This window comes from Borostomias antarcticus, assembly GCF_949987555.1.
Source record: "Borostomias antarcticus genome assembly, chromosome: 5".
Taxonomy (NCBI): Eukaryota; Metazoa; Chordata; class Actinopteri; order Stomiiformes; family Stomiidae; genus Borostomias; species Borostomias antarcticus.
The window spans coordinates 7922525-7946341 of NC_140238.1; the positions used below are offsets into that span (position 1 = coordinate 7922525).

The 23817-nt window shown below is 45.2% G+C and overlaps 3 protein-coding genes across 9 annotated transcripts in view; 1 reads left to right on the forward strand and 2 right to left on the reverse strand.

The window, feature by feature from the left end:
• eml5 (EMAP like 5) overlaps positions 1 to 13861 on the reverse strand; it is a gene marked incomplete at both ends in the record, with an annotated part of 40747 nt that extends 26886 nt beyond the window's left edge. The window contains 4 exons of the mRNA XM_084439158.1: positions 2619 to 2687; positions 3385 to 3483; positions 5375 to 5534; positions 13665 to 13861. Of these exons, the coding sequence (XP_084295284.1) occupies positions 2619 to 2687; positions 3385 to 3483; positions 5375 to 5534; positions 13665 to 13861 (525 nt within the window). The remainder of the gene's footprint in view (positions 1 to 2618; positions 2688 to 3384; positions 3484 to 5374; positions 5535 to 13664) is intronic.
• Positions 13862 to 14696: 835 nt separating this feature from the next.
• Positions 14697 to 19198, forward strand: ttc8 (tetratricopeptide repeat domain 8; the record flags this gene model as incomplete). 7 transcript variants are annotated; one of them, XM_084438073.1, is made up of 15 exons in its annotated part: positions 14697 to 14810; positions 15277 to 15306; positions 15455 to 15575; positions 15714 to 15777; positions 15937 to 16096; positions 16262 to 16351; positions 16467 to 16511; positions 16633 to 16718; positions 17145 to 17232; positions 17422 to 17532; positions 17664 to 17803; positions 18098 to 18272; positions 18453 to 18575; positions 18694 to 18777; positions 18902 to 19198. In XM_084438073.1, 15 exons carry the CDS (start codon positions 14697 to 14699, stop codon positions 19016 to 19018), a joined length of 1548 nt encoding a protein of 515 aa, XP_084294199.1. In that variant the 3' UTR covers positions 19019 to 19198. The 7 variants fall into 7 exon arrangements, with proteins under 7 accessions (XP_084294199.1, XP_084294200.1, XP_084294198.1 ...); XM_084438074.1 differs by having other exon boundaries at positions 15283 to 15306; XM_084438072.1 differs by lacking the exon at positions 15277 to 15306 and having other exon boundaries at positions 15431 to 15575.
• Positions 19199 to 19326: 128 nt separating this feature from the next.
• On the reverse strand, positions 19327 to 23581 carry LOC311309249 (uncharacterized protein). The gene is made up of 13 exons (XM_084438432.1): positions 23451 to 23581; positions 23173 to 23288; positions 22665 to 22868; positions 22331 to 22542; positions 22075 to 22229; positions 21638 to 21787; positions 21399 to 21449; positions 21218 to 21327; positions 20907 to 21032; positions 20498 to 20761; positions 20090 to 20253; positions 19825 to 19958; positions 19327 to 19680 (listed from the first exon to the last, which is right to left on the reverse strand). Exons 2-13 carry the CDS (start codon positions 23282 to 23284, stop codon positions 19527 to 19529), a joined length of 1836 nt encoding a protein of 611 aa, XP_084294558.1. The 5' UTR covers positions 23285 to 23288; positions 23451 to 23581; the 3' UTR covers positions 19327 to 19526.
• Between the last annotated feature and the right edge of the window lie 236 nt (positions 23582 to 23817).

The following is a 23817-nucleotide window of genomic DNA, read 5'->3' on the forward strand; positions in this document are numbered from 1 at the left end:
GAGCAGAAGTGTGAGTCACGGTCTGATTAGCCACTCCTGATAGCCAAACGACGCGATACCCCTTCCTCCTCCGCTTGCTGTTCTCCGGGCTAGCCTGCTACTGTATGCTGAGGAGCGAGCCAGGGGGGGCGGGCGTAGTCACGGAGACGCTGTGCTTGCTCCGGCCTGACTACGAGTGAGGGGATTACTGGGGCTAAAGCTCCCCGGGGCGCTGAATGACTGCTATAATCGCCAGGCGAGCTCAGGGCCAGGGAGCAGATGTCACATGGTCCGCAGGGTAAAGGCTCTAGAATTATGTGGGACGACGCCTGGATTGCCTTGGCATCAGGGGAGAGAGAGAAAGAGAGAGAGAGAGAGAGAGAGAGAGAGAGAGAGAGAGTAAATTGGGAGAGGAGAAGAAAGGGAGGGAGAGGGAAAAAGGGAGAGACGGGAAGACTGGTAGGGGATGGGTTAATTTGGGGAGGGCATTTTCTGTGTGTGTGTGGGGGGGGGGTGAGATCCTCCCCTGGGTCCTCCACTGATCTGAGAGAGAGAGAGAGAGAGAGAGAGAGAGAGAGAGAAAGAGAGAGAGAGAAAGAGAGAGAGAGAGAGAGAGAGAGAGAGAGAGCACAGGCAATCCCACTCCATGAAATGGAAGTTGGTGTCCATCACTCGTCATCTATGGAAATGAGGGAAACCTCAGAGATGTTTCGAGTCTAAATAAAGGTTTAAATAAAAATAATAATACAATTTAAAAAATCACGATCACACTTAAGACTAAATTCCATCCTCCAACATATGGTATTGTTTCCAAACAAGCTATTCAAGGAACACCATGAATTGAATACCCATGAGAAGGGCTTTGTGGAGATGCAGTATGTGCTCAGAATGGAGATGATTAAAATTGTTGTTCTATGAAAAAAAGGTCCACAGGGGTATTGGAAAAATGATTGGGTGCAGCTGTGGTTTGAGTCCTAAAAAGATGTATGACACTGAAATGGAAAAGATGTCCAAATATAGTGTATCTGCACACAGACTAAATGGGGATCCTTCTAATGAACAAATAAACAGTGATGAATTGAGGGACACAATAGAGATTAAAATTGTCATTGACTGTCCTACTTATGTGAGGGTTTAACAGCCAAAATAAAATTAATTTGCATTCATCTCTTTTATGGCTTTGATATGGTCATGCCGATAAAGCCAGAAAGACAGTGCAGAACTATGAGGTTATCTCCTGAACTCTATTATGCAAATTCTCTCTCTCTCTCTCTCTCTCTCTCTCTCTCTCTCTCTCTCTCTCTCTCTCTCTCAGTTCAGTCCACACCACAACAAACCCTTCTAAAGCTGCCTGTAGTTTAAAGGGGTCCACGTTTGCAAAACTAACTTTTTCATTGTTTTTGCATATACATTTTAGTCTTTGATGGGCCTACTAACACACAAAGTATGAAGTGAAACAACCCAGTCATTTAATTGTGGTCAGCCGAAATGAAAACAAGTCAGTCCCTGTAAGCCATTCAAATCTCCCTTGTCAATTTACGTCACAGTCGGGGACCTATTATAATAATCTCACCCCCATCGGAATACCTCCAATCACCTGTGTTTGTTTACCTAGCTATAAAGGCTGACATTATTTGCAGGAACCGCTAGCTACTGTAGCATAATGTCTTCACATGGAAAATGCTTTGTTCTTGGATGCACTAAGATGCACAGATCGTCTCCCAAGCTCAAAGGACAGAAGAGCTGAGTGGATGAATTTTATTTTTGATGGCAACGTTCCTGCTGAAATTGGCAAAACACTGGCAGTGTGTGCTAGCCATTTTTTGCAAACCTGGGTCAGTACAATGCAGGATTTTCAGATAAACTCTGAATGATCAAGCAATACCAACTGTCTGTGGAAATTATGCAGAAACTGTAAGTAATTATGCTGTGTTTGTTTGCATATAGTACTAAAGCTAGCTAGCTAACACAAACAAACACCCCTTTTGCCTCAACCCAGATGCTCGTCTCATCATATGTTAGAGTAACGTTAGTGGAATGAAATTGGTAGACTTCTAGTTCATCGAGCGGCCATTAAAAATGATAAAATGTTAATAAGTGGACATCATTGGATTCCCCTCGGCCTACAGAATCTAGCTTTTATTGTTTGTAGTCGAATGGTGTCATATAGCCTGGTGGTGTCCAGCTAGCGAATGTAGCTAGAGGTAACACCATGCGACCATGGAGATAATAGCATGGGCAATATCATGTTTAGTCAGGGAGAGACGACAATGAAATTTGTCACAGTGGCATCGAGCGTGGATGGTCCAGGCTAGCCAGCTATATTTGAGGTAGCATAGTGCCGTCAACAGTCCTCGTTCTCTAGCCTGCTGACTTGCTCTTAGCTGAGCTCATTTGCATATGAAAAAGCGCTCAATCCGCTCAATCTGATCTCGTGGTCAACAGAGAGGTATAGAGGCATGCTAGAACGCTTATTCTGAGTGGTATTTTCAGCAAAAATACTCAAATACATGTTTTGGGGACCCCAAAGACTTATATTAAATTGTTGAAAATTAGCATAATAGGACTCCTTTAACAGGCTTGGGAGGTTGTTAGTTCCATGTGTGTACTACATGCTGAATGGAGATTGGAAGCAGTACCTTGATATGTTTGACCCCACAGCTGACAAGCTTGCTTGGCTGGTACAAATCCCAAGATATGTCAAATATCTGTTGGAGAGATAACATGGCACATTTAATTTTTCATTTCACACCTTTATTTCAACTCGTTAGACACTGAGGTTTCCCTCATTTGCGGTGTCGACGAGCTAACACAATCATACACAATCATAAACAAACAATAATAAAGAACAACAGATCAATGTACAGTGTTACAGATAGAATCATTAAAAACAATTGCAGGATGAAGTGCAAAGGCTTAGGGCCATAGATTTAAAGTCTGTCATAGTAGGAAGCACCTCAAGCTTTAAAGTCTGTTGGAGGGCGTTCCACGTACAGGGAGCGTCGTAAGCAAAGGCAGTCTGATTCATTCAACCAGTACACTCGGTCAAATACATAAAATATACTAACAAATACTATGCAAGTTCAGTTTTTTCTACATGGGTTATTTATATTCTACAGCTATAACTAAATGTGTTTCTGTGCGGGCATAGCGCATATTTGTGTGCTAACGAGAGTGTGTGGTGGTTGCATAAAAGAAACAGAAAAAGCCATCAGTAGCTATTTCAACTTTTTAAAATTCAATTTCATTAGCTTAACGTGCCTTCAGACAGGGTCTGGAATGCTAACAATCATTCAGGCCTATTTTCACGCTCCACCCAACCTGCACTTAGAACTCAAACTGAAGTGGTCAACATGTGGGCTTGTGTTGTGAGGACGAGAGCCCGAGGGTAGGAGGGAGACTCACCCTGTCAGTGTGGCCGGGAGCAGCCGCCAGAACCCTCCCTCTCCTCCAGTCCCACACGCAGATGGTGTTCTTGGAGTCCAGGCCCACGGAGACCAAACACTGCAATGGAAGAGGCACAGAGGCAGCAGCGTTACACCACGGGACACTGAACGTAACAGTATGGCCCTCTCTGTTATGTCAAACTACATTCACCCCATGGCCAGAGTAACATCCGCTGTAACACTCCCTGTACATGGTGGAGAGTAGCGTGTGCCGGCTGTCGTGCCCCTGGAGCTCCTACAGCCCAGTGAGTAGGCAGGCAGCAGCAGCAGGAGAGAAGAGGAGTGCTTATGGGAGCCCATCTCTCCTTCGGCACCGTGCTCAGTGTGATGGTGGGTGTCTCCCTCGATCTGCTGTTGAATCAATGTTTAGGCGTGGAGAGGAGCCAGCGGTAGGCAGGATAGGGACCACTGTGTTTGAGAAGTCTGCATTTTGATGAAGGGCAAAGATCCACTGCTTTGTGATGAAATCCGATGAAAGTGCAGGATATTATTCATGAATAGTAATACGACCTTCAGCGTAGAGCCCGAGAGATGGAATAATTTGGATCAAAAAGTCAACGCCAGAATAAAAACTGAAACAGCTCCTGGGTTCGGATGAAATAGATCAGAGCTACTTTCGACATGGTCGATTGAACAGACGGACAGGGCTGATGTAATAGACGGACGGGGCGAGGAGGGTGAGGAATTCCTTCTGACAGACCTCCCTTCAACCCTGACTCACTCCCTTCAACCCTGACTTCCTCCCTTCAACCCTGACTTAGCCTGATCCACAGAGAGAGAAGAGCCGAGTAACACTGAGGCGGATGAGCCTGTCTGTCATATCCTATCTAAATCCCTCCGCTGTCCATCCAGCCAAGGATAGGCTCACTTCTGTCTCCCTCCACAAACAAAGGAAATAGAGCTCTGGCCTGACGGCTCCTGTAGGAGCAGATAAAACTGAATGCCTGATCCATGAAATATTGATTTTTGAAATATTAATACTCCCCACGGCGGCAGGCAGTGACGGCTGAACATAAACTCTGTACATGGAGTGGGCCTGCAGGCGAGTTGCTTTCCACGGACCATCCCACAGAAAGCGTAGACTACATGTTTAGAAAACACAGCAGAGGTAAACAAATGATAACAGCAGCTCCTGAGAGGAGAGGAGCTTGTATTGCCCAGCCGAAACTATCATGGGGTGAACATACAGTTACTCATAGTGCGCTGTCAAATTATATCAACAGAAGTCAATAGAGTAGGGGTCTGGGGTTAAATTAAAGGTAGTGGATATTTTTACGCCTGACCAGAAGTAATGATTTCAAGCATTTTAGCCACAAATACCTTATATTTGGTTTAGGGTTAGGGCTAGAGTTGATTAGGTTTTGAAAGCAGATATCCCCAAAACAAGATTCAGCGGCATAAGAATAGCAGGTGTGTCTATTCTCACAGCCGTCGAGATTGTGAGGCGATAGATAGGGCACTGTAAGAAAAGCGGGCAGGTGCCTGCAGTAAATGAAAAGTGTGTAAGAAGGCCTGTCTCTACGTGAGTCTGCTTGTGTTTCCTTCCTCTAGATTCCAATCTGTCTGCTCACCTGAACCCCACCATGTGCCATCAACCTCTGTGAGCCAGTGAATGAGAGATTCCAGCTGACTCTTAAACCTTCTCTCTCTCTCTCTCTCTCTCTCTCTCTCTCTCTCTCTCTCTTTCTCTCTCTCTCTCTAACACTCTCTCGAACACTCTAACTCTCTCTCTCTCTCTCTCATTTATGTAACCATGTAACCATTCATGTAACCTCAGATGTCTGGAGCGTCCAGCAGAGGGCACGGTGTCACAGTATCAGTACCTGTCCATCCAGGTCAAAGGCACAGGGTCACAGTATCAGTACCTGTCCGTCCAGGTCGAAGGCACAGGGTCACAGTATCAGTACCTGTCCATCCAGGTCAAAGGCACAGGGTCACAGTATCAGTACCTGTCCGTCCAGGTCGAAGGCCAGGCAGGCGATGCCGTGCGTGTGCACGTCCTTCAGGATGGACACGGTCTGGACGGTGTAGGAGTCCCACACACAGATGTACGGCTCCTTGCCCACCTGACCTGTGGCCACCAGCACACGCTCCGGATGGAGGGCTAAACTGTAGGGAGGGGCAAAGAGAGAGAGAGAGAGAGAGAGATAGAGAGAGGGAGGGAGAGAGAGAGGGAGAGACAGAGAGAGAGAGAGAGAGAGAGGGAGAGAGAGAGAATGACATAAAGAAAGAGAAAGGATGGATGAAAATAATCTGTTAAATCCCAGCTGCAGCCACTCGACTATAGGACAATGATTCACAGTCTATAGGCCTAACATGGCTGATTATCCCCTTCACAGTCAGTGTGTGTGTGTGTGTGTGTGTGTGTGTGTGTGTGTGTGTGTGTGTAAGCAGACGAGGGCTCTGGTCCGGATGCAGTTAGGGTGAGATGATGCCCTGTTGAATGGCAGATGAATCACAGGGGCAATGAAAGAGAAACAAGCATTCAAAGCCTGATAGATTGCTATTGTATTTTTTTGCAGCAGCAACTGTTTAATATGTCAAACCTGGTTTATTTAAATTACTATTTCATCTCAAAATGCCGTTGTTGTTGTAATTGTTGTTGTTGTTATACCTTGGTTGGATCATTTATATATGATATTAGTATTTTCATTGTTTAAAGACCACGATTATCGCAAAACCGGTACAGTATACTGCGACAGCCCTAATTCACACTGTCCTGCCTCATCTCTATCCACTGGGCACTGACAGAGCATGGCGGCACGCAAGGCAATACAACAGCACACTCACTGGCCTCTCAGAGCTCCTCATACCAGACCTCACACCTCCCTCTAGCCTGTGCCCGCATGCCCCTTTCTGCTGTCCTAAAGTCACCCGGGACTCCCAGGCATAAGCAGGTGGTCCATGCATCTGATTGTTGCACAATTACTAACTTCCCATTCTCCCCCTCACTCCCCCCCCCTACCCCAACCCAATGGGAGCTCTCCATCTGAGCAACAGCCTGCTGTCTGATGCATGCATCCAGCTCCCCACCCCCTCCCCAACCCCCACACCCAGCCCTTCCAGCAGCTGCCAGTCATGTTCCAGGCAGGGCTGACTGAGTGATTCACTGGGCAATTCTTCCCCTTGCCCTGTCCTGTTATGTATTTCATGCAGCAACGGAGCTCCCTCGATTGGAATCAGGTCGCTTGTTTTGCCAACAGCCCTCGAGAATGTCTAACCCAGGCGTGTGTAGGACTACTCAGAAAGCAGGCCTCCAGAATGTCTAACCCAGGCGTGTGTAGGGCTACTCAGAAAGCAGGCCTCCAGAATGTCTAACCCAGGCGTGTGTAGGACTACTCAGAAAGCAGGCCTCCAGAATGTGTAACCCAGGCGTGTGTAGGGCTACTCAGAAAGCAGGCCAGAGAGGCGGGCAGCACCAGAATTCTGCCTCAAGTCAACCACCGCGGTGGTGGCGGTGCTCTCTCCTCCGCATTCCCTGGGCGTAGCTCCGTGACAACCTTGCAGCTCCCTCGGTTTCACCATCCTTTATTAAAGCCATTTGCATTTCAAATGCAGAGTTACTGCGGAGCCTCACCTCAGTCACAGCTTTCTGAAATTTCCTCGTTAAACCCGTCAGTGTCCACTTTACTCTCTCTCCCTCTCTGTGAAGTGGTGGGACTGGAGAGGAGCTTCGCCAGAGAGGAGGTAATGGACTTGAGGAGCAGTGGGGCTACTAGGAACGGTCAGGTGAACGCTTCACTCTTTATCAGCCCCCCCACCCTGGTGAACACTCTGAACACAGCTGAACACTCCACAACTTGGCACCATTTTTCATCTCATCTTACTTGAATTAGGGGCGACATAACCCCCAAAATAGCATTCAGAGTAAGATACAGTGCTGCTCTTCAAGTTACATGAAGTACTGTACGCTGGTAGTTAAACAGTTAATATTGGTACAGACATTAGGACACGCAGCCCTGCACCATCTGGCAGGGGGACTATCAATGGAAATCAGCGTTCTGGCTGTAATTGGCTGCATTTGCATTTTTAATTAAATGCTCATGAATGTACATTGTCCCTCTTGAGCAAATTAAAATATAAGTAAAATAAAGTAAAATTCAAATGTTCTGATGCTCGTTGTCACCAGAGAGGTCCAGGTGATACTGCAGGCCGGATCAATGAAGTGTAAACTCATAAGATTCTGGAGATAAAATAGTGCCAGCGGTTATCATGCAGAACACTGTAATCCGTTGTCTGAATCTATTATGTCCCCCTATAGAGGACCGTGCCGTGATACGGAGGACAAAGTTCTGCTGTGAGCAGCTGGGTTGTGGGGGATACAGGAGAGAGAACCAAATCCCTGTGAAAGCACATTCTATTCTTCATTACCAGTAACACTGTGAAGGGGACAAGAGCATTAACCTCCCCTTGCTACACGGTGCAGGAAGCAGCGGTAGACAGATGGGTTTGGCCAAACAGCATCCTGCCGCCCACCATCAGCGCCCCCACCTCGCTGTCCCCCATGCTCGGCCAGGCTGGGACTCACCTCAAAAAGTCAAGTCTCAGCCCTGAGGGCTGGCTCACAGCCTAAATATAGCAGTGCAGCCTTGTGGTTGGTGGAATCCCTTTCATTGCTCAAACCACTGAGGTGCACAGTGTCGATTCAAACCTCTTCGGTGCACAGTTTCATAGACCCTTTCTGTGACAAACAGCTTTCTATTAGTAAGTCTTCTTTACACTCCTGTGGGCATTCTGGTCAAGGGAAGAGATGGGCAGCCTGCAGGTTCCTCTGCTGCTCTCACCGCCCCTCCATTCTGCTACAATAAGATCACTGCTTCAGTTACATCCTATCAGCTAATGAGTTGGGGAAATCCCCTTAGCTAATGGCAGGACGGCCTGTGATGCAGAGCGCGCTGCAGCGCTCTGGTTTGATAAAAGGCTCTTTGATGTGGCTGGCTTTCAACCTGCCAAGAGCCCTCTGAACGCCCCAGTCATTAACACTGGCGACTGACACTCGTTGGCTACGCTGTGGTACATAGGCGTGTTGGGAGGAAGCTTCAGGAAACAACTGCACAAGGAGGAGTTACTTAGCATGGATGGTGGTCCATTGTGACACACAGCCAAGAGGATTCAAAGGTAATTTATGGGCTGCCAGGAAAAGGACAATTTAACTAAAAGTGTCATAAAAAAGTTGACACAAAAAGGGTGTCCCTGTTATATCGCACGCACTGTAGATGTAACCCATACGTTTTGGCATGCCCTGGGTGGGAATTGAACCCGGGTCTCCCAAGTGACAGACACTTTTTAACCAGCTGCACCAATGAAAAGCTAGCTCTTCTTTGTGCGGGTGGACGGTACTTATACTGAGGAGTGAGTTTAACCAACAATTTGCGACTACTACTACTACTACTACTAACCTACTCGAGGACTCACAAGAACCAAGTTTCACTCGGTTACATAGAGAGCATACACACATACACACACACATCAAACCTGACTTGGAAACCAGCCACATTGTGAGAAGTGGTGTGTGTGTGTGTGTGTGTGTGTGTGTGTGTGTGTGTGTGTGTGTGTGTGTGTGTGTGTGTGTGTGTGTGTGTTTGTGTGTTTGTGTGCGTGTGTGTATGTGTGACACACACACCACTTCTCACAGTGAGGCTGGTTTCCAAGTCAGGTTTAATGTGTATGTGTGTTTGTCTGTGTGTGTGTGTGTGTGTGTGTGTGTGTGTGTGTGTGTGTGTGTGTGTGTGTGTGTGTTTGTCTGTGTGTGTGTGTGTGTGTGTGTGTGTGTGTGTGTGTGTGTGTGTGTGTGTGTGTGCGTGTGTTAGTGTTCTCACGATGTGGCTGGCTTCCAAGTCAGGATTGATCTGCACACTTTAAAGCAGCTGTCACCTTGCTTGCTCTTGCCTGGGATAATAAGGAAGGAGAGGATTAGCAGCGCATTCACAAAAGTCAGAATGTTATCTTCCTTGGCTTCTATAAAGCAAGTTTAATCTGGCCGCCAATAAAACACCATGAACAGCAATGAACAAAGAAGGCATGATACAGCTAGCTATCCATACAGTAGATACTGCACCTGACATGAATCAGACAATCCAATATCATTTGAGTCAAAAGCAGTGAATTAGTTTACCTGTACTGCTCTGAACCAACAATGGGTCTGACAGCACAAATACAGGTACATCACTGTCACAATCTCAAATACTTGGATAAGAGGAAGAAAATGCTAATCGAGGTAGATAGATATGCGTGTGTGTGTGTGTGTGTGTGTGTGTGTGTGTGTGTGTGTGTGTGTGTGTGTGTGTGTGTGTGTGTGTGTGTGTGTGTGTGTCCCTGCATGTGCATGTGTAGGGGGGGGGACATAAAGGAGGAGGCTAGTAGGAGCTATACTATATAATAGTAGTATGCTACAGTATATGTTGTGGGGGTTAATACTATGACTTTGTGACAGCCTGGAGCCAAGATAAGCAGCTTTGGGATAATGAATGGATGGATGTAGTAGCGTAAGTATTGGGATTGTACACGGACCAGGGGCCAAAGCAAGCTAAACGCAGGGAAGGGTAGCAAAGCTGGACAGAATGTGATGGGAAAACCAGCATGAGCAAGAGGCCTGTCCCTAGCGGTGAGCATCACCATAATAGGCTAACCTCGAATGCATGAGTGCATCTCATAATTGTTCACAGCACACTCTACTGTACTTTACATCTGCATCTGTGTCGGAGCATATGTTACTAGAACACTGTTGTTTAACACATTATGAGCCATGCACGCTATACTTCAGCCTACAGGTCATCATGGAACCAAGGGCGAAGCACGTTTCAGTTCACCCAATGAGCTCAACTGCTCGATATCAAGCAAATGAAGGCCTACACACAGTTCAGTGTTTTTTATTCAATCGGCACTGTATTATAAAAATGTTCATATCGTCTCGACACAAAATTGGAAGGATTACGCACAGTGCAAAGACCAAGGTGTCAGATGTCCCTGCCTGCCAAAGTGCTCAGTGCTTGGGGTGCGGTGCAAGAGTGTCAAGCCAAGTTGTCAAGACCTGATACAACCCCTGCTGACAAGCCAAGACGTTCCGGTAGAAAAGCAAAGGTTGATGATGGCGGATTTGAGTCTCGGTCAGGATGTGAGTTCACAAGCAAGTGTACAAAAGAAAGAAAACTACAAAGCTTCAAAGCCATATGTGAATAGGCATAGCACGCCTATTTGATTTGCTGTTACCTACGACCTAATGCAGTCCTCAAGATTCCACTCACTGACATTGACAGAATAAAGAGCACCATGAGTCTGAACAGATAAGGGATTACATCAGAAATGGCGTGTCTTGGAGATGGATCACATGTAGACTAAGAATCAGATTCAAGGTAGAGAGAAAAGGGCAGGATTGAAACGGGGTGGACAAACAGGGCTAGTGTCAATTGAAAGATAAAAGGAGGAGTGACAGAAAGAAAGAGAAACTATGACTGAATAAAGATCGGGTGGATAACGGAGGTATAATTCCCCAGTCCCTCCCCCCTCTTACCCCATGCAACCAATCAGTTGATGTACACTAATCCAATCCTGCCCACATGATGACTCTGTTTCTCTCTCTCTCTCACTACCTCTCCACTGGTGTCCGCAGTGTTTAAATACCGGAAGTGTCTGATTTGGTTAACCAGACGCCCACCCCCAAATCAGCTCTGCTGGTGCCGTGTTCATAATGTTCAAGATTCATCTTGATGTATACACCGCAGACCTGATCTCAATCTTTAAACGCATCTGCTTGTTACTAGCTTTGTGTGTGTGTGTGTGTGTGTGTGTGTGTGTGTGTGTGTGTGTGTGTGTGTGTGTGTGTGTGTGTGTGTGTGTATGTGTGTGTGCGTGTGCGTGTGTGTGTGTGCTTGCACGTGTATGTGTGGTTGCAGCAGGGGAGAGTAGCCTATGTGGTCACTTTTCTTTTTACAGCTCACTTTTCTGGCCCCTGGGTGATACTGTTTTTTTGCTTCCCTCTGGAATATGTAGGGGTGGGACCTATGCCCACCTCCCTTGTTCTCACTAAAGCGCATTGTGTTACCTCTGTGTATGAAATGTGCTATACAAATAAAGCTTTGATTGATTGATAGACTTTGAAGAACACAAGTGCTGTTGTATGTTGTAATCCTAATATGATTTGAGGAAATACCGTTTGTAAAGATACCACTGAGAGACCAAATCACTACACCTTCCGGACCACAGAGTATTGAGTACAGGCATAGAGCAAAGGCTGTGAACCACCCTAAGCAATTACAGTAACAACAAATGTAACCACACACAGTAGCTTAGCATTCTCGGTCCAATAGAAAGAAACAGCCTTTCATTCATGTTGCAGACCCACTGGACATTAGCTCTCCTCCTCCTCCTCCTCTTCCTCAGTCAGACTTAGAAGCCAGCAGACAAGAGTATGCTGTAGGGTAACACAACAGCAGGAAGGAGATGCAAGGGAGGAGAGCAATAAGTTCATCCACACCAGTACATAAATACAATGTTAAAGTAGAAACATCCAACACAAACAAATGGAGGATAACCTTAAAGCTCGGACTGAGTCCAAGCAGAAAGACACCCACCTCCTCCGGTCACTATTGCGGCTATGGAAGGGAAGACAGAGTTGGGAGGGAGGGACTATGTAAATCCAACCGCTATCTTTTCCACATGAGTTAGTGCAACTTGAGAGCGGTCCACAAGTGACAGGTCTGTGACAGCTCCTCACTGTGCCCCCACCTCTCAGTCAACTACCGGAGCATCGGCTACACTTCTTAGTGCTGCCTGCTGCTGACTATAGTGTTTGCCTGGGTGTAGACTAGACAATTGATCTTAGAAAAAACTGGAGTGAGATAGAGTGTAGGCTAAGTGCAAGTGAAACATAATATTTACTGGACAGTGAAAGGACAAGGATATTTATTCCAGTGGACAGGGCGTGACATTGCCCGGTTGTTTTATGCATTTATGGTTCAGCCTACTTGGCCACAGTGCAGAACATGTCTAGACTACATCCCATGGGCTAACATCCCAGCAGGTCTCGATTTGGGCCCAAGTCTTAGATTTCAGACTGACCTTCTCAAGACTGAAGCCTGAAACTACAGCTCAAACAACTGAAGCTGGGCTCTCTAAGAGAGCACACAGACTGATAGACATCAGACCAATACGACTATGCAGCTTCAAATTATAACAGTACTGTACTAGTACACTTGCATTCCTCAGTCAGTCATCAGGGTTCGGGTCATTACGTTACACTGCATACAAAAAATAAATCCAAATAAATCAACAATTGACAAAATCTTAACTCCATTTACCACAACTCAATATCGTTATGCCAAGATGGATCACCTACTGCACAGCATTTTAACTGAAGCACCACACACACATACACACACACGCACACACACACACATACACACACACACACACATACACACACAAAGCACACACAAGGCAATGAACGGTTAGTCTCCCTGTTCTGTTGACCAATTAATAATGGAACAGCAGGCCAGCTGACTAACGGCACAGCCTAATCCCAACCATCTCCAGGCCAACCCACATGTCAACACAAGCAGTGGAGCGTTGGACACATACATCATCATTATGTAGAGACCGCCTCTGCAATTTGTCCCTTGGAATGAAAGACGGGGTGCCAATTGCAAGATACCACATGACAATCAAGGAGCCTAAGCTTAAGAGGCTATTAGCTGACCATTGTGTGACACTGATATTTGTCTGATAGTTTATTTAAAGAGTTTAAGATCCGACACAATTCAGGCAACTCTACGGTACATTCATGCAGCTTTTTCAATGGGTTACATTTCCCTTAAAACAGATAGAGATAAATAATGAGAAATAAACAAGGTTATAGCCAATAGGAAATTAAGAACAGCGCCCGTCTAACGTGAGGCTGTGTCGCGATGACATTGCTAGAATGTCAGCATGATAATGTACTTGGTCAAATGACATTTGTTATGTAATTCACTAGCAGCAACCGGCGGAAGAGTATTTAGAAACATGAGAGAAACTCTCTCGACCATTAGGAAAGGCGGTATCACGCATCACCAGTCTGGGTAAAATACCGCCGCTCGTTCGCTCTCCTGTCATTTCTAAACGAAGTCGCTGTCCAGTGCTGAAAGTGCTGAAATTAGCCAGCGTGCTGTGCTGTCTCTACCACGGTGTGTTGGTGTGTGTGTAGTGTGTTTTAGCTCGATGTTGGCATTACTTTAGTGAGGCTTCTCCTTGAAGTGGAATTACCTGATTATGTCATCGTTGTGACCCAAGTAAAATTTCTGCTTGTGTTCTCGTGTGTTGTACACAACTCCCACGCCGGCGACAAAGTAGACTATTTCCTTGGCCGCTGTGTAGTACAGGTTGTTGCGGCACTGGTGCCCGCGGTATCCGTACACCCATTCAAGTCGCAGATGACAGTTCGGAGCGGTTCTGTCTGCCATTTCAGTACTTGTTTGTCTCTGTCCCGAGTATTTGTTTTAAATATATTTTCATTCACCAAAGAGGATTTCATTCAACCCCGTGTCCCTTTTTAGTTCCGTTGAAAATGCATTTTGTCCAAAACGAGCGGTTATATCGGGCACCAGAGTGCCATGTTGCAAGTCTCTTTATGTTTTGAGATGAAATGTCTGCCTTTCATTTAAATCCTTACATATGTTTTTTTTAATAATAAAAAGCATATATCTACTTCTACTTCGGCATGCAGGATTCTTGCCCTGCTCGAGACAGGTCGAAGCTCTTGTCAAATCCTACAAAGATGGAGTTCTCGCCTGATATGCTGAGCACCGCCCTAAATGCAATAGAAAGGCAACCCATCCAATCACATCTCCAGTTATTAATCTGGACTCTGAATGGATGTTCGCGGACCAATCGCAATCACGATGAAACAGTTCGTAGGTCCTCCTCTTAAAAACGGCGTTAGCCAATGGTGTGTTCTTCTGACAGAACGCTTTCGGTAGCTGTCAATCAAACGGTGTGCAATCGTATTAAAATAAATTATATACAAAAGTACGTGCTCATGTGTTTGCCGAATGTTCTCACTGTATGCAATTATGAAATTCGAACTTGCATGAGAGACAAATAACCTACAAAATAAAAAGGGCACCGGTTTGCCAACCAGAGGACAGGATGCTCGCAGTCACAGTGACAGTGAGCGGATGGCCCCGCCCCTCTCCTTCGTTGCCGAGTGACCGGAGGACGCCCTCGCGCTGCTGTACTGAGCTCTAACGGTTAGCTTCGACTGTTCTCACACGAGAAACAAACCAATACCAAACAACCATGGAAGTACCGATGGATCCTTTATTTCTCGCATGGAGCTATTTTAGAAGAAGGAAGTTCCAGCAATGTTCTGATATTTGTACAAAGATATTGGAGGACAGTCCGTACGATCAGGTAGCTTTTAGCTAATAGCTAGCTAGCTAGTTATTAGGTAAACAACGTTAGCTAGGTCTGTGCATTACGGCTGATGCTAGCTGCTACAATCTTAATCCCGATTAGTGACGCATCCTTTTACTACAGGGTTGCAATGCAATCCCTTTGTGATCACTTGTCAAATCTTGACATCTGAATTAATCGCTTGCTACCTATTTCTAGCTATCTCTTGATTATCACTAACGTTAGCTGGCAGATTGGTTGGCCATTTGAAAACCATCTTACAATTACCTAGCCTGACGTTACTATAGCTCGCTAGCTAACGTTAGCTCTCATACTTTAACCTCATCTTCGTTAACGTTCCTTTTTTCATCGCATGCACCTCACGTCCTTCCCTTTCATGACTTTGTTTTAGCTAAGTTAGCCTTTATGCTTTCAAACTTCTCCACCTCTTCTCTCAACATTTCACTCATTGCTGACACAAAAGGAAGCTGATTCCTCAGTGTTCATCTCAGAGGTAACCTTTCGCTGCTGTCCTGTCCATGTTTCTTCATACAGTCTTCTTGTGACCTAATCAAGCCACCAGGCTACATAGCTCTGCTGTCAGGTTTAATACTAGCTGCTGTGTTCTCATGTTAACATCCCATCTCGTTTGGGTTGGAAAGGCTACATGGAGTCTGAAGACGCGTGCTCTGACGGAGATGGTCTACATCGACGAGGTGGAGGTGGACCAGGAAGGCATCGCGGAGATGATGCTGGATGAGAGCTCTATTGCTCAGGTGGCCCGTAAGTGCACTCCAACAGACAATCTCACCCGTACCCCATATATTTGGGAACTTGTCTCTTTCAAGTCTCTCCCGTGTCCCTACTCTCTGACACATGGATTTGTCAAGAATGTTCTTGAGGGTAATTACTGTCTTCCAGGTCCAGGAACATCACTGAGACTCCCTGGGACCAGCCATGGAGGCGGGCCCACTCCAGCCATCAGGTATGTTACTGATCTCAGAAGTCACTATTGATCTCTATTGTTTCGTGCAACCCACTAGTGAAATTGTGGCAGTATTTCACTTCTAGACACTTAAAGGTCATCACTGATTTACTGACGGCTGGTCTTTTCTGAGCTGAGCATTTCCCTCATTGAATGCAGGCCCGTGACCCAGTCGGGACGTCCCATCACAGGGTTCGTGAGGCCCAGTACCCAGTCTGGGAGACCGGGGACGATGGAGCAAGCAATCAAGACCCCTCGCACGGCCAGCACGGCCCGGCCCGTCACCAGCGCGTCTGGGAGATTCGTCCGGCTGGGAACGGTGGGTGTAGTAATGTAACGTGTCCTGTCTGTCTGCAGAGAACGAGCGGATGATTGCTGTCAGTAGTATACTAGTATCCTTTACCATGGGAGTAGGTGATACTAATGGTGTGGATTGGCAGATTTCACCCATTCTCAGTAGTGTATGTCTGGTTTATTTCCCCAGGCCTCCATGTTGACCAATCCAGATGGGTCATTCATAAACCTATCGCGACTCAATTTGGCCAAGTATGCCCAGAAGCCCAATTTATCCAAGGTAACACTGATGGCAAGAAAAACTGTTGTGAGAAGATGAAACATTTTCTGACAATTGGTGGAATTTTGTCTATTTGAAGGTCTCAACTTATTTTCTCACTGTTCTCTCCCCTCAGAGCCTGTTTGAGTACATCTTCCATCATGAAAATGATGTTAAAAATGTGAGATACTAATCAAAATACAGTATTTCTGGCTTTGCGTGTTTTGTGTAATGCTAAACTGAAAGACGTGGTAATGACACTTTTTTATCTCCTATCTCCTCCTACCCTGTCTTATTTACAGGCTTTGGATCTGGCAGCTCAGGCCACTGAGCATGCTCAGTTCAAAGACTGGTGGTGGAAAGTGCAATTGGGAAAATGCTACTACAGGTAAGTGTACTCCTCATCCAAATAATGCAGTTCATTTATGCAGAGTGTTTTTTCATCATTGTCATTGCAAAAATGTCAACTGTTATACAGCAGTGAAGCCCTCTCTGCCTGTTTTAGGGCTGGCAATGCCTATCTGAGCAATTTTAGTTTTCACAACATTGAGTATTCTTTCCAAGCTGAAAGTGGTAGAACCTTAAAACCTTGAAGGCAACATCCCTTGTACTACCCAGCTACCACAGTGGTATAAGATTGTTGTCATAATTGCCGATACTAAACTTACAAAATCAAACTACAAGCCCCAGTAAATTCCCTGTGGCTACTGGCTAGCTGTCGAGTTATCCCAATGATCGTTCGTTTTAGGTAACCTCTGGGCCTTCTGGGTCATGTGTATTTAACATGTTAGATTTTGGTGATTCTATATTACAGACTTGGTTTATACCGGGAGGCGGAGAAACAGTTCAGATCAGCTCTCAACCAGCAGGAAGTGGTGGATACCTACCTTTACTTGGCTAAGGTAACGATGATGAACACATCTCATCAAATACACCACTCCAAGATAGGCCAACAGTATGAACTCATCTGTTGGTGCTTGACAGAAACCTTATATTGGGTCATTCATCAACCAGTTTTCATTTGCTTGGCTGGACAGACCATCGTCCTTCATGTCTTCATCTGTACAAGTTTTTTTTTCCCACTGAAATAGGTTTATCAGCGCCTGGATCAACCTATAACTGCGCTGAACCTCTTCAAGCAAGGGCTCGACCACTTCCCTGGGGAGGTCACTCTGCTAACAGGAATCTCTCGCATTCACGAGGCATGTTACCCTTTTTCCCCGCATTCTCTATCATTTTAAGATTTCCCCCCTGAGTAAGGATGTTTGAAATCCCCGCGTTGAATGAGAAGACACGTTGAACTGTTGGGTTGATTTTCTGCACCTCTTCACAGGAGATGAACAACATCACCTCGGCCACAGAGTACTATAAAGACGTCCTGAAGCAGGACAACACTCACGTGGAGGCTATCGCTTGTATAGGCAGCAATCACTTCTACACAGACCAGCCTGAGATCGCCCTGCGCTTTTACAGGTCAGTCATTTTGTAGAGATTTAGAGGGGGTGGCACCCTCTGACCCACTACAACCACTGCATTAAGACTGCTCACTGACAATCAGTATTTTCCCTCTAGTTCCCTCTAGTGTCTAATGAGAGTACTGTTTTTTTTGGGGGGGGCGGGTTTAAGAAAAGGCACACCGTAGTATTCGAGAGGTGCCGGACAAAGGCCGCAATGCCAAAACGTTGTCCGCTTGATTAAATCACCCTGCATCGAGAGCTTGTCTTTTTTTCGGTAATGAGAGTACTGACATATGTGTGTTTGTGCCAGACGGTTGTTACAGATGGGGGTTTATAACTGCCAGCTCTACAACAACTTGGGACTGTGCTGCTTTTACGCCCAGCAGTACGACATGACTTTGTCCTCGTTTGAGAGGGCCCTGGCCCTGGTGGCCAACGACGAGGAGCTGGCGGACGTGTGGTACAACATAGGGCATGTGGCTGTGGTGGGTATCAACAACAACTAGAACATCCTTTTCTGTACGTGAAATAGAATTTGTTTCGTACTGTATGCTGTTGGTGTTCTGCAACAAATAAGATAGAACTTGAATGATCCCCAGGAGGAGAGATTTTAGGTAGTAATGTGACTCTTACTAGTAGTAGGTGCCATTTGTCTCTCTATACAGGGAATTGGGGACTTGACGTTGGCATACCAGTGTTTTAAACTGGCTCTGGCCTTCAATAATGACCACGCCGAGGCATACAATAACCTAGCTGTGTTGGAGCTGCGCAAAGGACGCATTGAGCTGGTGAGCAAGATTTACACAAGTTTCGGTTTTTCTTTGATGTGATGAATTGTTGGCTAGGAACTTTGCAACATTAATACCTCATCGTTTATATTTTGCTCTCTCTCCTATCTTGGAACAGTCCAAAGCCTTCCTGCAGACGGCCGCGTCGCTCGCCCCTCATATGTACGAGCCACACTTCAACTTCTCCGTTCTCTCAGAGAAGGTAATGATAAAATTTCACCGTTTCTTCCATTGAAGCGTTGTCAGTTCAGCGGTGTAGTTCAGCAACACTGGCATTAGTCGTGGGTGCGCCCGTGAATCACCATGCGGTTTTGTGTCTTCTCCAGATAGGAGATCTTCAGAGTAGCTACACTGCTGCCCAGAGGTCGGAGGACGCCTTCCCTGAGCACGCGGACACACGGCAGATCCTGAAACATCTGCGTCAGCACTTTGCAGTGCTGTGAGCTTCTGAGTGACACACCGGAGAGGCCAGTGGTGAAATTAGTGATATAGAGAGCTGTCGTACAACAGGGACTAGTTATGAAGGGTCAGATGCAATAATCATCTTGAGTTATCTTTGGCTGTGGCATTGCAGAGACACAAAACCCCATGGCATCACACAGCGTAGTCAGTTGTATAGAGTGTTTTTTACTACTGACTGGTTTCATGTAGGTTTCTCACTCTTACCAGCTGTTGCTTATCATCAGGATTAGATTTATATTTTCTTGATACATTGGAAAAACAGAAAAGTATGAGCATACAACAAAATATGTACTATTATAAATGACTCATTTATATGAAAGTTTATTTTCTTAGTTCAGTAACGTCAGATGTATTTATTTTGGTGTCTATTCATTTTGCCTAGTCTGTAATTTTAAGGAGAAAATAAAAAACAACATCAGAACATTTTCATGGTTTTACACAGATATACTTATTGGATTAAGAATTACTTATTGGATTAAATCACAGGGCTCATGTAGAGCTCCCCGGTGCCTTTTCACAAATCCATTTCAGTGGATGTCCACATGGGGCATCGTTCCAGTTCTCCCTGGAGTCCACTCTGGGGTAGACCGCTGCACAGTCCTCAACACCATAGTGGTTGTTTGGTTCTCCCTCCTCCCAATACCTAGACCAAGTTTAAAGTTACTCTCTTGACAACCCAGTTCTATGAACGTGTGCTCTCATATCTACAGTACCACCTGATGGATTAGTGAGGTGTTACTAGACAAGAGTGAGTACAAGAACATCTAAACATCTTGATTCTTCTTACCCGTGGGCCAACTCAGTCCCATTCGTCCATGTCCAGGTGCCCTCGTCATGTTCATCAGTCAGACCAATCCAGAACCCACTCATGTGTTTGGGTGTGGAAGTGTACTGTTCAGATATCATCTGACTGATCCACTCCTGAGACACAAACAAACTGTAATAACCATTCAGTACACTCAGACAATGACTTAAAATGAAACTGGGACATCCACGGTACCCCTGACAAAGATGCACTGGGTAGGACAGATGCTAAACATTTCCATATTCACCTGCTTCTCCCAAGTGTCTATTACTGCCAGCTCAGCTGCTTTTTTAATGCAGTAGTTCCTACTGTCTGTCCAGCCTTTCTGGGGCATGGTGTCAGAGAACGGGAAGTAGTAGCACATGGACTCCAGAAGATACCAACCGGGCGGGCACTGGACACAACCCTCCCCTGTGACAAGACAACGGGAATAGTCACTGAACGAAGAGTCTATGCAGTTGATGCAGCATGTGAAAATTGCACTGTAAATGTATGTCATGTCAAATCAAATCAAGAGTTGGAAAAGATCAAATCACATTCTTTTGATACAGTGTACTGATGTTTTTTTAATTTAAAGATACAGTATGGCATAACAAAATGGCACGGTATGGTTGTCAAACAAATCATTGTTGAGCGAGTCTCCTCGAAGTCTCACCCAGTTGAGAGATGTGGGACTGTAATTGCGTTTTCTCCTCCAGGAGGTTTTTAATCTCCCTCTGTAGCTCCGCGCCCCATTCGTACTCAGTACCCTCCATCAGACTATCTGAATGCTGTCTGTTTGATGCTTCTTCAAGCTTGACCACCAACTGTTCTCTGACATTGACCTTGATGAGGTGATCAATGCGAAGTTGCTTCAGCTCACTACTTATCTGTGTAAAGTTGTGGTATAGTTCAAGCTGTCCACTTCCGATTTTCCGATCTGTTAGCAGAAAAGATAACGCTCACATCACCGCCTGGAGGCCAGTAGGAAACGTGTTAATTTGAGTTGATTTGAAAGGATCTTAAAATTGTACTTCACATGACTTGATCAGCCAACAAAGTCTCAGAATTATCTCTTGACTCACAGTGGACCCCCAGAGCAATATCAACAGTCAGTAGAAGAACACTAAGCAGCCCCAGACAGACTGCAATCAGTCTGCAACGTAGAGGACTGGACCAATCTGTCACTGTGAACATACATGTAATAGACACTGAACAAGTATTACTGTATACGTATTATCTACAAAACAGGCGCCAGTATCCATAGAACCAGGTCAAAGTCCACAATTCTCCTCCTATTAGACTAAAATGTAACTGCACAGGATAGCTTTAAAGAATGACAAGAATCCATCAAGTTGTAACTACTCTTTGGCAGTCATTTTGGGTTCCACTATACCTGTTTTGTGGTCCTGATAGAGAAGCTGTCCATCTGTGCTTAAGTCATCTGAACAAAGTTTGGAATAGTTCTCAGAATTCTCCATTAGCATGCCTGCTTGTCTGTGTGTTCTAGAACATACTTTGGCAGTTCTCTAAGCTTGTGGAGAGATTATCCAGTCATTGCCCTATGTCAACATTACATGTGAAGGCCATTGGTCATTTTGCTGGAGGCGTTCGTTTTGTCCGTAGGGCTAGTACACAAATTAATTTATTTGATATGTTTATTTGTTATTTGTTTCAACATTTATGAAAAAAGATCTACAATGTGTTTTTTTCTTCTCTAAAATTTGATAGACTCCTAAACAGGTAAAAGAGTTTAGAATGAAGTGTCTTTTTATGGAAACAGACAGTAAGACAACCATTTTGTGTTGTAAGTAACTATAATGACACCGTGGTCGTCTTTGGAGCCATTTCACAAATCCATCTCAATGGATGTGAACATGGACCATTGATCCAGCTTTTCATGCGATTCCTTGTGGGGTAGGTAGCAACACAGTCCTCTTCATTTGTCTCCCCGTCCATCCAGTGCCTTTAAACAAAAGTTAGTTATTAGACATACTGTTTGTTGCTGTGTTATTGATCGTTGTCATGATTTGCATGACCAATATAGCCTAAGTAACTAGGACAGGCATTAGGCAAACGTTATTCATTCAGAACACAAGTAGTGTTCAAATGGAGATGCGTAGGCCTACTGTTTAATCAAACAGCTCCACCATTTCGTATCAATGTCACCAATCTGTGCAGCCATGGATACAGCCTGATCAGCTGAACAAACACTGTTTGAACCCTGTAATGTCCCCTGCCACTCTCTCTTACCCCTCAGACAGCATAGACCCGTCCACCCATGTCCATGTCCCGTCCGATCCATTGTTCACCCGAGTGTGCACTTTACTAAGCCCTATATAGAACCCATTTTGGTAGATATTTCCTAAGTTGTAGTTTATTGCTAATAAGGTCTCAGTGATGTACATCTGAGAAAACACAGAGACATAAAGCATGAGTGAAAAACAGTGATGTACTGTAGATATATTTGACCAACATGATAAAAACACAAAATTCAAACAAAACTCACCACTCTTTTGTTCTGCCCCTCACCTGAATTTGAGATGAGGTATCTTACCTGCTTCTCCCTGCTGTCTATCACTACTAGGTCCGCTCCGTGACGAATGCACTCATCTCTGCTCTCTGTCCAGCCTTTTCGTGGAGTGGAACGAGAGGCGGCAAAGTAGAAACACGTTGAGTTGTGTAGATTCCATCCAGGTAAGCAGAGGCCACAGCTTTCCTCTGTTCCAAAAACATAGTCAAGGAAACCGTCCTTCCCCACTATATTCAGCAGTTGTATATTGTGCTATTTTGTTGGTGTCACAGCCAATATCTTGCATTTTCTGAGGCAAAATCCAACTCACCCATAGCAGATAAGTTGGCCTGCAGTAGTGCCATTTCCTCTTGTAGGCTAGCAACCTGCATTTGTTGATAATCACGGTCTATTTCATATAGTCGTCTGCGAATATCCTGTTCTTCTTTGATCACGGCGCTGTGATTGGCTCGGAGCTTCTCCAGCTCACTGCTGAACCGTGCCACATTCTGATGTAGTGGACTGACCTGGGTACCTGTGGGCAACAGAGACCAAGGAAAACACAGCATTGACATTTCCTTGATGTGGCAGCACTTCATGAAGTTGCAGTTTGTCTGTAACGATGTACGAGTGAATACATTGTTAATGTTATTAACATGTTAATACAGTGTTGTTGTGTGATTGTAACAGCATTGTATTAACATGCTATCACATATGAATCAGGTAATAGGGTTCCACTATTCCATTAGTTCAAGAGCAACACAAGAACAATAGCTGAGGGGTAAAGAGATAACCATTTCAGGAATATTGAGATTGTTCACTTGACCAGTTATACTCACAGTAGACTCCCAGAACAATGGCAGCTACCAGTAGAATAGCATTAAAGAGTCCCAACCCCACTAGAACCAGTAGGTTGTAAGGGAAACTGGGCACACGTCTCTCTGTAGACATGGTACTGGACAAGAAGCAAATTATCAATCTACAGTATATCAGTAACTGTGAACATGATAATTCTAGCAAGGCAGAGAGAACAGTTACAAGAAGATAATAACTTAGTTGAAAACAGCTACCCCTTTGTCTTGCTTCATTGTAATAGAGAAAATCTGTCGGTACCTACATTTTTTTGGCAAAGTAATTAGAATGTTCTTTTCAGTCCTCTCTGAATTTGTCACAGAATCCTCCACTGATTTATCTCAGAGTTGTACCTAGTGTTCTGTTTGTCAGTTCTCTTATCTGTCAGATGACCAGCCCTTGCCCCACATGGTGTATGTCAACATTGCTCAGTTATTCAGTGTGTGTGTGTGTGTGTGTGTGGGCATGTGTATGGGTGTTTGGGGGGGGGAGGGTCTGTGTATTTCGAGGAAAACTAATTATTTCAATAGGCACATTGCTGAGGACATATTGGTATATTTTCAGGGAGTTAATGAAATGAAGCAATGCAATGGCATCAGTGACAACGGCTGTGCACCCAAGCTACCTAACCT

What these genes read in the sequence shown, in the direction of transcription:
- LOC311309249 (XM_084438432.1), bottom strand. Translation starts at nt 23,284, where the DNA reads ATGTCTACAGAGAGACGTGTGCCCAGTTTCCCTTACAACCTACTGGTT. An exon ending in GTCCCACATCTCTCAACTGG is followed by an intron (nt 20,254 to 20,497) that starts GTGAGACTTCGA and finishes GTCTTGTCACAG; the next exon opens with GGGAGGGTTGTGTCCAGTGC. An exon ending in GGGACTGAGTTGGCCCACGG is followed by an intron (nt 19,681 to 19,824) that starts GTAAGAAGAATC and finishes AACTTGGTCTAG; the next exon opens with GTATTGGGAGGAGGGAGAAC.